General features: G+C 37.0%; 1 protein-coding gene across 3 annotated transcripts in view; it reads left to right on the top strand.

Annotated features, from left to right (window-relative positions):
• The window catches only part of LOC115222316 (E3 ubiquitin-protein ligase RNF13), a 111,476-nt gene that overhangs the window by 65,761 nt on the left and 29,574 nt on the right, over window positions 1-16,141 (top strand). For all 3 annotated transcript variants that reach the window (XM_029792499.2, XM_029792498.2, XM_036511117.1), the window contains exons 4-5: window positions 6,456-6,539; window positions 15,062-15,190. In XM_029792499.2, coding sequence (XP_029648359.1) covers window positions 6,456-6,539; window positions 15,062-15,190 — 213 coding nt within the window. The remainder of the gene's footprint in view (window positions 1-6,455; window positions 6,540-15,061; window positions 15,191-16,141) is intronic.

The following is a 16,141-nucleotide window of genomic DNA, read 5'->3' as shown; positions in this document are numbered from 1 at the left end:
AGGATATTTTGACTGAAATAAATGCTTGGTTAAGAAGTGTTGTGGCTAGACTTGGGCCTTGTATATGAGAGGTCACAAATTCTTGATGGTGATTGTAGAAGCATGTTTTAAACATAAGCCAGCATGGGAAATAAGACAAATGTTTAAATGATAATTGTGCAGCCACTGCTGCTGCTGCCCTTCTATTTTCTGTATATTATTCCCCCTGCACAAAGTCTGCCTGTCTTTATCTTGCCTTGAGAACTAACCGTGTTTTAAACTCAACACCCTCCCCCACTTTTTTTTTTGTTATCAATTTATTTTTAAAAATCCATTGATTCATAAAGTGTATCATTGTTGGTCATAGTTTAAGATTGTTATCAAAACATGTAACATTGCAAATGTGTTCTGCTTCTGCCAGGAATCAGTTTTATGACGATGTTAGTCGGAGATTGTAATTCAATGAAAAAGTCTTGTGAATAGACGCTGTATTTATTATATGTAGAGTTAGTCGAGAGGAGCTGGTAGTAAAGTAACGTCTGTAGGTTGCAAGTTAAAGGATGTTGGAAATATCTAGTTTTAGAGCCTGCCATTCCAGGACTAACTTAACTGATGTGTTTGCCAAGCTATTTAATTATATTGATCTGTTTGTACAGAGAATTCAGTAGAATCCGAAATACCATTAAAACATTGGGAGCCTGAAATTGGTAAACAGAAGAGTCTTTGTACAAGAGAAATCCATACAAGAGAAAATATAGGCGTTTCTTCGATAAATTTAATATTTTTTTTTTATTTTACTCTGTAATTTTTGTTAGTTTTATTTCATCTCTGGCAGTGAATTTGCTTCCTTTGAATAATCACTTTTGGAACCAAATATCTTAGAGCTTTATTTCAATCAAATCAAAATTTGTTCACTGTACAGCCTCTCACTTCCTCTCTCTCTACAAATATGGAACGTAGGCAATTGTTTTTAGTTTTATTTTCTCTTAAATATTTGTCTTAGAATTATGGTATTATAGAAAAGAATCTTATTTAAAAAGAATCTTGGGTGCTATGTATCTGTGTGTAATATATGTCCCATAAGTCAGAGGAGCAATTTTATAGTTCTTTTCAATCCACTACACAAGGTCCTAAAAATGGTATATGTTATCAAATTTTTAAAAAAGTTTTATATAGGTGCAGGAGTGGCTGTGTGGTAAGCAGCTTGCTTATGAACCACATGATTCCAGGTTCAGTCCTACTGTGTGGCATCTTGGGCAAGTGCCTTCTACTATAGCCTCAGGCTCACCAAAGCCTTGTAAGTGGATTTGGTAGATGGAAACTGAAAGAAGCCCATTGTATGTATATGTGTGATGCCTCCACCATCACTTGACAACCGATGCTGGTGTGTTTACATCCCTGTAACTTAGCGGTTCAGCAAAATAAACTGATAGAATAAGTACTAGACTGGGGTTGATTTGTTCAACTAAGGGCGGTGCTCCAGCATGGCTGCAGTCAGTTGACTGAAACAAATAAAAAAAATATAAAAAAGCAAGTATTAAAATTGTTTCAAATCAAAGATGGCAAGTGTATAACTGCAAAAGAATATACATACATGCACCAGTACAGTACATTCATAAAGTAATGAGCAATTTGCACTGGTGTAAATTTTAACTGCACTCCCAAATTGTACACAGGCATTTGTCTTCTACTATAGCCCTGGGCCGACCAAAGCCTTGTAAGTGGATTTGGTAGACAAAAACTGAAAGAAGCTCCTCGTATATATGTATATATATTTACATGTGTGTGTGTGTGTCCTTTTGTTTATCTCCCACCACAGCTTGAAAACTGGTGTTGGCTCGCTTGTGTCTCTGTCACTGAGCAGTTTAACAAAGGTGACTGATAAAATAAGTACCAAACTTTAAAGGAATAATTACTGGGGTTGATTTTGTTTGGTTAAACCTTCAAGGCAGTGCCCCAGCATGGCCGCAGTTCAATGACTGAAACAAGTAAAAGATAAAGACACACTACACAGGCGTAGCTGTGTGGTGAGAAGCTCGCTTGCCAACCCCATGGTTCCACATTCAGTCCCTCTGCGTGGCACCATGGGCAAGTGTTTGCTACTATAGCCTCAGACTGACCAAAGCCCTGTGTGTAAATTTGGTAGATGGAAACTGAAAGAAGACCATCGTGTGTGTGTGTGTCTTTGTGTTTGTGTCCCCCTTCACAGCTTGACAGCCAGTGTTGGTGTGTTTACATCCCCGTAACTTAAGCAGTTTGGCAAAAGAGACCGATAGAATAAGTACTAGGCTTAAAAAATAAGTCCGGAGATTGATTTGTTTGACTGAAACCCTTCAAGGCAGTGCTCTAGCATGATCGCAGTCAAACGACTGAAACAAGTACAAGAATACACTAGAGAGTAGGTGGTGAAATTGCAATGCTTTAATGCTCTGAGTGTGTGTAATAATTATAATTATTTCTGTTCTATACAGGAAACTAGGATTTGTATCATTATGTGTTTTAAATAGAAAACGTTCTAGTTTCTATTTGATCTTGATAATAACCTTCCCAGGATGTTAAATTAGGCTGTAGGGATTTATTTGAATCGATTACACACTCACACACATAGGTGTAGGAATGGCTGTGTGGTAAGTAGCTTGCTTATGAACCACATGGTTCCGGGTTCAGTCCCACTGCGTGGCACCTTAGGCAAGTGTCTTCTACTATAGCCTCAGGCCGACCAAAGCCTTGTGAGTGGATTTGGGAGTAGGAAACTGAAAGAAGCCTGTCGTATATATATGTATATATATACATATATATATATATGTGTGTGTGTGTGTGTGTGTGTGTGTGTGTGTATGTGCCTGTGTTTGGCCCCCAACATCGCTTGACAATCGATGCTGGTGTGTTTACGTCCCTGTAACTTAGCAGTTCAGCAAAAGAGAACGATAGAATAAGTACTAGGCTTACAAAGAATAAGTCCTGGGGCCGATTTGCCTGACTAAAGGCGGTGCTCCAGCATGGCCACAGTCAAATGACTGAAACAAGTAAGGAGTGTGTGTGTGTCCCTTTGTCTTGACATTGTGTGATAGTTTTGTGAGTCACTGTCATGCAAGGTTCATCATTCATTTCCAATATTCTGTGAAAATATGTTTGGTTATGGGGAAATATTACTTTACTTAGAAGCAAGTGAGAGTTGGTGACTGGAAGGGCATCCAGCTGTAGAAAATTTGCCTCAATAAACTACATTCAACTGATGCAAACATAGAAAACTGGATGTTAGGAGATGATGATATGTGTGTGTGTGTGCCAGTGGCACGTAAAAAGCACCATCCGATTGTGGCTGTTGTCAGTACCCCCTAACTGGCTCTCGTGCCAGTGGCACGTAAAAGGCACTGTCCAAATATGATCAATGCCAGACCCGCCTGACTGGCTCCTGTGCCAGTGGCACGTAAAACGCGCCTACTACATTCTCGGAATGGTTGGCATTAGGAAGGGCATCCAGCTGCAGAAACATTGCCAGATCAGATTGGAGCCTGGTGCAGCCACTGGCTCTCCAGACCTCAGTCAAACCGTCCATCCTCTGCCAGCATGGAAAACAGACATTAAATGATGATGATGATAAATGCAGAAACAACTTGTAGATTGCAGTAGTCAGTAAAATAGAAATAAAATTTTAAAATTTATGCTTTGTGTGTGTGTGGCCCAGTACCAAATGATCAATGGGTTTGTGGTTTGGGATCTTGTTCTAAAATATTCAGTGGACTTCCTGCATAAATCAGGATGCTTTATGTAAAAGTATTTTCGGTTTACTTACAACCGTCACTTGGTTTATCAATCACTTAGCACAGACAACACGCATAGGCTGTGACTTCTTTTCTCTGAATGAAATAACTTTGAAGGACAAATACATTTATTATATTGGTGCATTACTCTGTTGGAACCAACACAAACGGTGCTGTGACTAACACTACCAGTGTTAGTACCATCCATACTTATCATCATAATTGATTTTTTTTCAACTAGAAATCTGGCCATGCCTGTAATAAATCCTGTTAAAAATTAAACTACTAAATGCAGAGATAACTAAATTAAAATTAATGTATTCATTCTTGCCTTGCCTGGCAGCAGTTGTCGAGGCTATTATGATTATGACTAAAAAAAAAAAAGGGCAAAAATTATTGCTAAAACCCAAGTATATATAAATTTATCTTTTTTTTTTTTTTTAGATGATGTGTATATGTTCATATATATGTGTGTGTGTTATGAATACACACAGATAGTTATATGTATATATGTACATATAAATTTATTTTCAGATTCAGGATGGTGTGTGTGTGTGTGTGTATGCATAAATATATCTGCACATACATGTGTATACTGTGCAATCCCCCGTTCCTCATCATTGCAAAATGATGCCAAAGGCAAATTCAGTTCAAATCATTGTTGAAGGCCAAAGTCAAAGCATGGACAACTGCACATGCAGTATTTATTATTTTAGACCACCCCCACCCAATAATATCAATAGAGATCGTAAATAATCCGCTGATAAAAATACGTTTGACTAACCAACCAGTAGCAGATTCTAAACCAACTCTGCATTCATTGATATCATCATCATTTCATGCCCATCTTTCCATGCTTTCATGGGTCAAGTGGAATTTATTCAAGCAGATTTTCTATGGCCTTATGCCCTTCCTGTTACCAACCCTTGCATGTTTCTAAGCAAGGTAATGTTTTCCCATGGGAAATATCACATGGAAGAATGGAAGTGAATAGCACACTTCTTTTTAAATACACATTTTTGTTTCAATTAGACTTTGAAAATCATAAAAGAATTTATTAAAATAACTTCATTATATATAGGTGTAGGAGTAGCTGTGTGGTAAGTAGCTTCCTTACCAACCACATGGTTCCAGGTTAAGCCCCACTGCATGGCACTTTGGGCAAGTGTCTTCTACTATAGCCTCAGGCCGACCAAAGCCTTGAGTGGATTTGGTAGACGGAAACTGAAAGAAACCCGTCGTATGTATGTATGTGTGTATATATATATATATGTATGTGTTTGTGTGTGTATATGTTTGTGTGTCTGTGTTTGTACCCCTAACATCACTCGACAACCGATAATGGTGTGTCAAGCAGACTTCTTAGGCACACAGCCACGCCTGCATCTAGCATGTTTTCCTAAATATCTTGGTATTTTCCAACTCATTTGAAAATGTCAATACACAGCAATTGCAAATGTTTGGAATGGCATCGGGGTGGAAAGGGGTGGGACGAGTGCTATGAACTCTTGGCTGCATCACAGTAGAAAGACCTAAGGCCTGAGTTATTGATTTCCCTGTTTTATGGCATTAATATGCAGTCTATGTAAAGAAATCTTGGAAATTGGATATTGAACTGGCTTTACCATTCCTGGCATCATTGTGCCAAGAACAAATATAGACTGTAAGATAATGGCTTTGTTTGGACTTAACCTAAAGAGTAGCTTTGAAAGGAAGAATTAGCAACTGTGGCTTGATGCTAATTAAGTTTAGATTAGAAAAGCCTAAATAATTGAATGTTTAAAAAAAAAATGATGTTAATATTTCATTTGTTTGTAATATATATATGCACGTACATACAGATATATATATTAAATATGTGACCGCGTCTATTGTTGGCAATTTTTTTTCCTCCGTCTTCCCTTCCTTGGATCTTTCCTTTTTCTATGTTTCTGACAAAGAGGTCTGTTCAAAACATTAAATCCTCCTTCTTTCTTTCCTTTTCTAAACGTCCAATAACACTATACTTGTTCCACGTCCTCGCGTTGTTGTGTTTTCTCTTTGTGTTTTCATGCTTGAATTAACTATATATATATAGTTCCATTTGAAAAATCCACCAGAATGGATGAAAGCGCTAATATATGATATATGATATAAGTTATATGATTTATAAAAACATGTAATATACAAATAAATATCTGTAAATATAAAACCATCCGAATTTCTGAGTACCTCATTTCTTCCAATATAAAATACCTGTACATCATCTCCAAACCTTCTAACATATATATATATATATATATATATATACACACACACACACATCATTCTCCTCCCTGACTCTTTACCATGGTTGCCCCTCTTTATCTTTCTTCTCTTCTTCCCCCTCTCTCAAAGCAGATGAGCCTGGTACAGTCCTCTGGCTTGTCAGCTCCTGTCAAACCGTCCAACCCATGCTAGCATGGAAAATGGACTGATGATGATGATAACATGTGTATGTGTGTGGTTGTATTAAAAAAAAAAGTATCCCATATATAATTAACTTTGCAGAGAAAATACATACAGACCCTCTCTCTTTCTCTTTTTCTCTTCCTCTCTCTCTTCCCCCTATCTTTCCTCTCTCTCTCTTTCTCCCTCTCTCTCTCATTGCAAGTTTTATATTTTGTTCTTATGCATTAAAACAAATTTCCTTGTGAATAAATTTTTTCCATCTTGAATATTTTGTTTTTACAGAAAGACAGATCCAGTGCTACTCTAAAAACATTTGAAGACTATCCTGCTAGTTTTGGACCAGGAATTCCAATGCAGGGGATCAGAGTAGGTTGAACTTTTCTATTCTTTTCAGTCCTTCTTCATGAGGACAAACCCTTCCTGAAAACATTGAATTAGTTTGTGACTTTGAAATAAGATAGATAATCATTATTTTTTTAACGTACACAACCCGGTAATAAGGCAACATCTATGGAAGACATGTGCTGGACACTTGATGTATACAGGTAGAATTTGGTGCCATAGTTGATGGAGGAGTTGGACCATATAGGGTTCAGGAGCTGGAACTGTCGTGTGGTTTGTTGGGGCTCTTTGCAACATCAGTTTCTGAGTTTTCATTGTTAGCCATGTTACTGCCCAAGCACATCAATGAATGAACAGCCTCAAGTTTGGCCCTCAAAACGTGAGACTTGTTATTGCTTTGTGGTTCTCCCCCACCCTCCCATATTCATCGTTTTTTTTTTTGTTTTTGCATTGCAGATTCTTAACCAGCCAGCTTCTCGTTTTGTTTTGTTTTCTTTTATTCAAATATGCATAAACTTTCATGATTAACCATTTTGTTATCCACACTTCTTTTGAAATACATTCTTTATTTCAATTAGATTTTGAAAATCATAAAAGAATTTATTAAAATATAACTTCATCATTATTAAGCTGGTGTTTAGAACATAAATTAGCACGAAATTCTAATGGAAGTTTTTAATTAAGATTATATCATATAACCAGGAGTAGTTTTAGATAGGTATGGCATGGTGTGATTGAGGGAAGTTTGGCAGCTATTTATAATTGATTGAGCAACCATATAGACACTCCTTCATTGACATGCTGGTGTTAAACCTAAAGGTTTGGCTTTATACCTTGACTTCTAAGTCTGTTGGTCTCTTATTAACCAAATCTTTAGGTTTAACACCAGAACCTGAGCAACTCAATGTAAGTGTGTCTGGGTTGCTCAGACTGTCAGAAACAACTAACTTCCTTCAAATCACATCCTACTCTATTGAATATGGAAGTTAATAATACATCTTAAGTTGATTAGGAATCTGCAATGCAAAGACAAAAGTAATGATTGTTTGGGAGGCACAGCAGCAACATGTCTGACTGGAGGGTAGAACTCTGGAGATTGTTGAGCCACTCAGAAACTAATGTTGAGAACAGACTCGGCAATACTGTGACACCTAAGTCTGCCTGTAAACATCATTTGTCATGCTAATGGTGATTTATTCTTGCAAGATGTGGTGGGGAGAGAAGAAAAAAAAAAAAATAATGCTGTTGCCAGCCTCACCTGGCCCCCGTGCCGGTGGCACGTAAAAAGCACCCACTACACTCACAGAGTGGTTGACGTTAGGAAGGGCATCCAGCCATAGAAACACTGCCAGATCAGACTGGGCCTGGTGCAGCCTTCTGGCTTCCCAGACCCCAGTTGAACCGTCCAACCCATGCTAGCATGGAAAGCGGACACTAAACAATGATGATGATGAATGCAAAGTTGATAGAACACTTATTTTCCAAAGACAGTAACCTTTATGGACATACTAAGAACTTCTTGGTGCAATCACATCTCGAATGAAATAGAAAAAGCTGGGCATACCTGTGCTGTAAGAAGGCAAAAGATGCTCAGATATGTGCTACATAAGCATGAAGAGACCAGTGAGACCCCCTCTTGACTGGCAACCACGGCCATGATGGGTAGGAGTCAAAGCAGACCTGTTAAGATCTAGTTGAGGACTTGATGAAAACCTAACAGATATGGGGACAATCTGAGAGAAGGCTGGTGACTGAACTTGCAGCCATGCCAGGTGGAGATCTCTCCTTGCCCAATGCTTCATAACCACAATCAAAATACATCCCCTTTGAAATCTAGCTCATCTGGAGCTACAAATAGGATCTGTTTAATCATGACTAATCTGGTTTTTAAACAAACAAACACTACCTGCTCTTTGTGTACATTTATATTGGGCTTCACTCTATTGAAAGCATTCATGTCAGATCTCCACTTCCTTACTCACTTGTTTTGTCTTCTGCATGTATTCAAACCAAGCATTTGTCAGATCAATCACTTTAGTCTAACTCATAAAAACAGAAAACCATTTTAATATGCTATTATTAACTTTTAATTTTTTTCAATTTTTAAAAATGTAATTTACATTTTTATACCAAAACATTCAGCAAATTTTATTCTTTGAATGATTATTAAACCAAAAGCCTTTTACCTGATTGTTTATTAGGTAGGTTTTTGTGGGGTTTTTTTGTACATTTTTAATATTTTATTTATTTACCTTTTGATTAAGTTATTTCTGTTTTGGTCCTAGTGGTGGTGATGGTGGTGTTTGTATGAAGGATGCTGAGAAGTTCTTGGCTTGGGTAAAAGAAAATACAAGAGGATCGGTTAATTATGATTTTATTTCCCTGTCAGATTCACACACTTCTTACAGCACTCCTTCACATTTTCTTATCCCTGTAAAAGAACTGAGAAGGCTGACCCTTTGCACTATTCTTAAAGCCAGGAACTTTTTCAGCACCCAGTCATAACAATTTTGATATTTCAGCTTGAGAAGACAAAATAAAAAAAATTGTTTGCTAAGCTGCCTTGTGGTTTTAATTGGATGGTTAAAGCTTACAATATATACTTTGAAAGAATGTTCTCTATTCTGTGGATCTGACCTTTCCTGTCAAATCCTCAATAAAGGAACTAATTAATTGAGAGAAAAGTAGGACATTAGCAGGAGTACTGAAGCTGACTGTTCATTGACATTATTGCGCAGGTCATCTGTGTATTAAAATATATGTTAATACGGTTTTATTAGATATTGTGGCTAGCAGGTGAAAAAAAAATTGGTCGTGGTTCATGAGATAGTTATCAGTTTATATGTTTGAAGCTGGTGTGTATGTGTGATAGTGAGAGAGAGAGTGTGATATATATTTTTATTATGCTGGTGGCAGGGCAAGATTAAGACCCATAGAGGCCCTAAGCACTTAAAACGATCTTGGTGCTCCCATATATAGGTAATTCAAAATATAAACAATGATGAAGCATAAAATAAATTTCTATTTTTTCAAAATGAAGCAAAATTTATCTTAAGATGGGAAAATAGAAAATAATGTTTATTTTTGTATTCTTCCACCTTAATTATATTTGAAAAGTTTTCTCCTACTTTTTTAATTGCAAAGTCTTTGATCAGATCCTCAATACGAAACCTCAAACATTTTGAAATTATATTTCTGATTATATATCCCACTTTGAATATTATTTTAGCAAGTTTAAATTGATTTCTTTTGTGCTGTAATATGGATAAACACTAAAATTAAAATTCTTAATGCATTTTACCTGTTTGATATGTTACTAAAATTATCCCAGATAGCAACTGACAAAAATTTTGCCACCTTTCAAGATGAGGTACATTAATTTGAATTAATTAAAATACAGGTATAATCAGTACAAGATTTTATTCTATATATTACATTCGAGCATTTTCATTGAAAATGAAGTACAAAACATTTTTACTAGTCAATATACCATTGGCTAAGTACTCTTATACAATTTAATGAATACATTTACATAACAGAATGCATCTAATAAAAATAGCTCATTAACAGGTGAGGCAAAGGTGAATATAGGTGTGTAGCATACTGAAAATTAATGTATTTCTCATTTTCACATATTATTTGTAATAAAATGCTAGGAATATATGATAGCATTACTATCAAACAACGAAATATAATTATGCCATATTTCTATTGTGAAACTGCTCAAAGCACCCATTACACAAGGGCACTTTGCAATACGAACACATATACAAGGTCTTGACCTGATATCTTTTAACAGTTTTTCTGTTTTGCAGCAAACACAGTCTGCAAACTTTTTTCCTTCCATTTATTTTTTCCACTTTATGGAAGTCAGTATTTTCTCTGTTGACATCCACCTCAGTTAATTTTGCTTTTCTCCCAGATCTGTGCTTTCTAGAAGAAAAAAGCCCCCACATAACTGAGATGCGATGTTAACCCGAAATTTCCATTGGTTGTAGTCCTTTGGTGGCAGAGGTACCTTGTGGCTTTTTACATAAACAATAGATGAATTAACTATAGTTAGACATAATGCTGGAGATATGGATTGCCATTACGTTATACCAGGATTCCAGTAGTTCCACAGTTGAGGAAGCTGCTTGATACCAAACATAATGTTTATAGTAAAAAAAAAGCTTGCATTTCCGCAGTATCAGTTGGCTGCCATAGTGGATCAGGTCTTACATGGATAGAATTACGAGTTGAGCATGTTTCCTCCGCAACAGTTTCAAAAAAACCTTTTGGTAAAAATGAAAATAGTCCATTGGTTGAGCATCAGGAGGTAGACTGTATTATGGACTAGTCTTTTCTGTGAAATCGTGAATTTTGGTTGATGTAGTAATCTTCACCCATGTTGCTGTAATGTTTTCAATATCATTTTCATCACTTTCATTATCAAAACCTTCCTCGTCTGACGAAAATTCACAAATGTCAATATGATTCATCCAAAGACAAATCACTGTTGTTTTCGTATATAGTTTGTACATCACCAAAAGTAAAACCTTTCAAGTCAGAATCGTTACTTGCTGACACCCTGTCATTAAAAATTAAGATCTACACTTCTCTTCAAACATTGGAAACAAACCAAGAAGTCTCAAAAATTTCACCATATTTTTACTTGAATAAAGGCAGGAAAGGCTTTACCTTTGCATTATCTCAAAGCTATGAGAATTCAATAATGCAATTTGTTTACTTTTTAGCGATTCCGTAGAGAAATCAGATACAGCTGGATTTGACTGGTTCAAACAAATATAGGGGAATAATTTTCAGCCGGTTATGGCCAGTTTAAACACTAAAGTGTTAATGTTGATCTAAATGACAGCTTTTAAAATTTGGTGTTAATTTATGTTCCAGACACCAGATTAATAATGATGTTATTTTTGCTTAACGTTTATGTTTTTTTTTTTTCAAGATTTACTTAGTCAAAGACAGAAATATGCTAACAGAAAGGTTGAAGTGATCTATGTTAAAGCCTTTCTTCGAAATTTCATGTTAATTTATGTTCCAAACAAACACCAGATTAACACTGACAAAGTTATTTTTTTTATTAAATCTTCATAATTTTCGAAATTAATTGAAACAAGGACACTGTATTTCAACAGAAATATGGTAATGGAAGGGTTAGTCATATGCTTTGATTTACGAACATTGGATAAAAGAATAAAAGGACAAATAAAGAAGGAAACAAACAAACAAATAAACCAACTAAAAACTCAGTATTTTTTTAAATGACAGGTTGACAAGTAGACCTACCACACTTGCATTAAAACTGGTTGTGATGTAATCATTACACCACGCACTCACATTTGAGAGATCAACTTACTGGACACGCAACAACTTGTGCTCTATTTAGGTCAGTCTATGTTTTGGAGAAATGAGTTTTTATGCAAAGCTTGTCATGATTGAAATGTAGAAGGCAATATCTTGTATCATGGTAGTTGGATGTGGAAAAGATTGCGAGGGAGTGGAGGAAGCTGGAGAAATGAGTACATCTTTCAACATCATCGTTATTTTCATGTCCATTTCACCATGCATGCATTGGTCAGACAAAATTAATTGAGGCAGACATTGTTCTTTTTATGACCGGATGCCCTTCCTGTTGTTAACCCTCACCTGTTTCCAAGCAGTGTAATGTTTCCCAATGACCAGATATGTTTACCATGACCCTGTGCAATTTGTGGCTGAGTTCTATGTCGGAACTGAAAAATAAATGGTTAATTCATGGTCATAATTGCTTAATGTCCCTTTTTTTTCTTTCCATGCTGGCATGGGTGAGATGGAGTTTATTAAGGTAGATTTTCCAGTCAGACACGCTTTTACTGTCACCAACTCTCACCTGTTTCCAAGCAAGCTAATATTTCCATGTGAGCAAACATATTCCATGTGCCCAAAATATTGGAAATGAATGACTGTTTGTATGACCGACGACCATTTCACAACTACCACATGATGTCAAGACAAGAAGACACAAACATATTCATATTCTTTCTCTCACACACACACATACACACAATGTATGCACATGACGGGCTTCTTCCAGTTTCCACCTGCCAAATCCCCTCACAAATTTTGGTTGGCCCAGGGATATAGTAAAGGACCCTTACCCAAGTTGTCATGCAGTGGGACTGAACTTGGAAGTGTGTGGATCTTCTGTATGCTTTTTAAATCTGCTAGAAAAAACAGCCAAATTTCCCTCAAATTACACTCTTCTGCATTTTAAAAACAATTACACATAAGCACATTGTAGTTCTAGATGGGATCGCCACTTACTGATAATAGTTTTTTTTATTGCTCCACTGCTCTTCAAGTTCTCCTATCTATGAGTACTTAAAAAAAATGCTTATAAATGTAGGTTACCTCAGAAGTGTTTGTTAATTGAAAGCTTTTATCTCATAATGGAATAATTCTTTTTCTATTACAAGGCAAGAGCCATGAATTTAACCATCCCCCATGACAGCTACAATTCACCAGAATTAGGTTCTTGAAGACAGTAAATTTTCTAATTGTCATCTGTTGCTTAATAATTTCTAGGGTAAAATAATATAAGAAGTTTGCTTCCCAACCACATGGTTCCAGGTTCAGTCTCATTGCAGGACATCTTGGGCAAGTGTCTTCCACTATAGCCTTGGGCCGACCAAAACTTTACGAGTAGATTTCGTAGACGGAAACTGAAAGAAGCCCATCGTGTGTGCATGCATTTGTCCACCACCACCACTTTCCAACCAGTGTTGGCGTGTCTATGTCCCCATAACTTAACAGTTTGGCAAAATAGATTGATAGAACAAGTTCCAGGCTTGAAAAAAAATAATAAAGTATTCGGGTTGATTCGTTCAACTAAAATTCCCCAAGGCAGTGTTCCAGCATGGCCGCAGTCTAATGACTGAAACAAGCAAATGATAAAAGATATATATAAAATTCAGCATCATTTAACATTCCTTTCCCTGTATGGGTTGAACAGTTCTTCATGAACTGCTGAGCCAGAGTGCTGTGCCAGGCTCCACTGTCTCCTTTGGCATAGCTTCTACATTTGGATGCCCTTCCTAATGCCAGTCTCTTGCCAGATTGTACTGGCTGCTTTTTCTCATGGGCACCAGCAATCATGAGGTCACAAACTTTCAGCTGAGTCAGATATCATGTTGAGGGATATGAAAGTATGCTCGAGGGGACAAGGTGAATTTATTGGCGTTAATCATCTGAAAAGTGAAAGAGAGCACGGAAGAGAGATGTGAAGTTTGGGTACAAGGTGAATATGAAAGAGAGAAAAGAATAGAGGTACAGAAAAGATGAGAGGAAGCAAAGCAAGGAAACAGGAGTGGTAAGGTGACAAGGTTCAGTGGCTGGGATACGATCTGAAGTGTAGGTGGAGGGGTATTATTTACAGCACCTGAGTGAGTAGTACACAGAAGATTGATAGAAGACTGGGTGTTAGTAGATAAGCTGTGGGAGAGGGTTAGACAGGACCTCATTTTTGCTGAGATGGTCAGGCCTTCTTAAGTACAGCATGTTGCTACTTGTCTTGGTTCCCCTCTCAGTTCCTTTGAGAGCTTCAACATTTTGAGATCAGTTTTCATCACTTCATTCCTTGTCTTACTGGGTTTCCCTCTTCCCCAGGCTCCTTCCTTGTTAAGCATTTGCCACTTCTTTAGACAGCTTCTCTCATCCATTTACATCACATGAAGCAGCACTGAAGAAAATATATTCATGTAAAGTCATGTTTAATAAATTTGAGTGCAATTTAACATGATAAGACCAGTTTTATCATGTCCGATTACACCCTAAAGTCATTAAACAAGGAATATATAGATATATATATTAATCAGTTGCACATGCATAGTGTATGTATTTTGTTTAAACATCCATTTACTGCAGGATAGCGTCCAAGGAATGCTCCTTACATGATGCTGACTGTTAAGGGACACTGTGTCCTCGACCAGGTGATACAACTCACACCAGAGTTGTCCCACCTGGTCTGGGACACTAAGACTTCTTTAACACTTGCCATCATGTAGGGAGCCATGTAGAGAAGGACATACTTATGCTAAGTTTTGTTTATCCCAGTCCTAGGGAAGTGGGTCAGGGGAGATCTTTAATGAACACCCCTCGTATATATTTATTTGTGTCTGTGTTTGTACCCCACCATCGACTGACAACTAGTATTGGTGCTCACGTCCCCATAACTTAGCAGTTCAGCAAAAGTAACTGATAGAATAAGTACCAGGCTTACAAAACTGGAGTTGATTCATTTGACTAAAATTTCTTCAAGGCAGTGCTCCAGCATGGCTACAGTCCAATGACTGAAACATGTAAAAGATAGAAAGATATTTATTAAAGTAGACACGTGTTTTGAAAATCTTTTTGACAGTAAATCTGTCTTTGAAGTTTATGTTCCAGAAATGAAATGTCAAGGGTTATTCATGCTTGCAATAGCATTAATGCAATGTCCACTTTCCATTTGTTGTTCCGCTAATTTTAAAACATAATTAACACAATGTTTGTCTTTGGTTTTGCAGGGTCGCCTTATCTACGTTGTACCTTCCGATGGCTGCTCTTCTGTGGATCCACCACCCCGAATAGATAATGCCACTTTGTGGATAGCTCTTGTCGCTCGTACACATAATCAGTGTGAATTTTCCGAAAAGGTGAAAAATCTTGTTTGGATTCATCATTTGTTTTTTTACTTAATGATTGTAAAGTTAATCAATATTATTGATGTATTTCCTGGAATTAATACTAATACAGACTTTGTTTCATACTGTGTGGTAAGAAGCTTGCTTCACAACCACATGGTTCTGGGTTCAGTCCCACTGCATAGCACCTTCAAATCCTCTCACAAGGCTTTGGTTGTCCCTAGGCTGTAGAGACAACCAAAGCCTTGTGAGTGGATTTGGTAGATGGAAACTGAAAAAACCCATCGTGTATATATTTATGTGTGTGTGTATGTGTCTCTGTTTGTCCCCCTACCGTTGCTTGACAACTGATGCTGGTCTGTTTACATCCCCGTACCTTAGCGGTTCGGCAAAAGAGACCGATAGAATAAGTACTTGGTTTACAAAGAATAAGTCCTGGGGTCGTAAAAGCCCCTCTAAGGTGGTGCTCCAGCATGGTCACAGATAAATGACTGAAGCAAATAAAAGAATAAAAGAATATGTATTCTGTTTGTGATTATAACCTCATCATCCTCCTCATTACTGTTGGTTTTACATCCATTTTTTCATGTTAGAATGGATGGCCTTCCTAATGCCAACAACTTTACGGAGTGTATTGGCTGCTTTTTTTCTGTGACTACATCACCAATGCTTTTTCCATACCACCATCATCAGTGCCATATCCATGGCACCATCACAAGTGGTTTTTCCTTGGCACCATCATCAGTGCGTTTTCCCTGGCACCATCACCAGTGCTTTTTCCGTGGCTCATTTATTGTAAATTTGTATTGCTGGTTAGAAACAGCTGGCCACTTCAGAATTTATGAGTGGCTTGTCTGGCTATGTTAAATTCAGAATTGCTCAGATCAAAAGCTTCTTACACTAGGTAGGCATTTTAATGTTTCTCATTTACTTTATACCACAGAAACCAGGATAAACAACTAG

The sequence above is a fragment of the Octopus sinensis genome, linkage group LG19 (assembly GCF_006345805.1).
Source record: "Octopus sinensis linkage group LG19, ASM634580v1, whole genome shotgun sequence".
NCBI lineage: Eukaryota > Metazoa > Mollusca > Cephalopoda > Octopoda > Octopodidae > Octopus > Octopus sinensis.
This window is presented reverse-complemented; position numbering and strand designations above follow the sequence as displayed.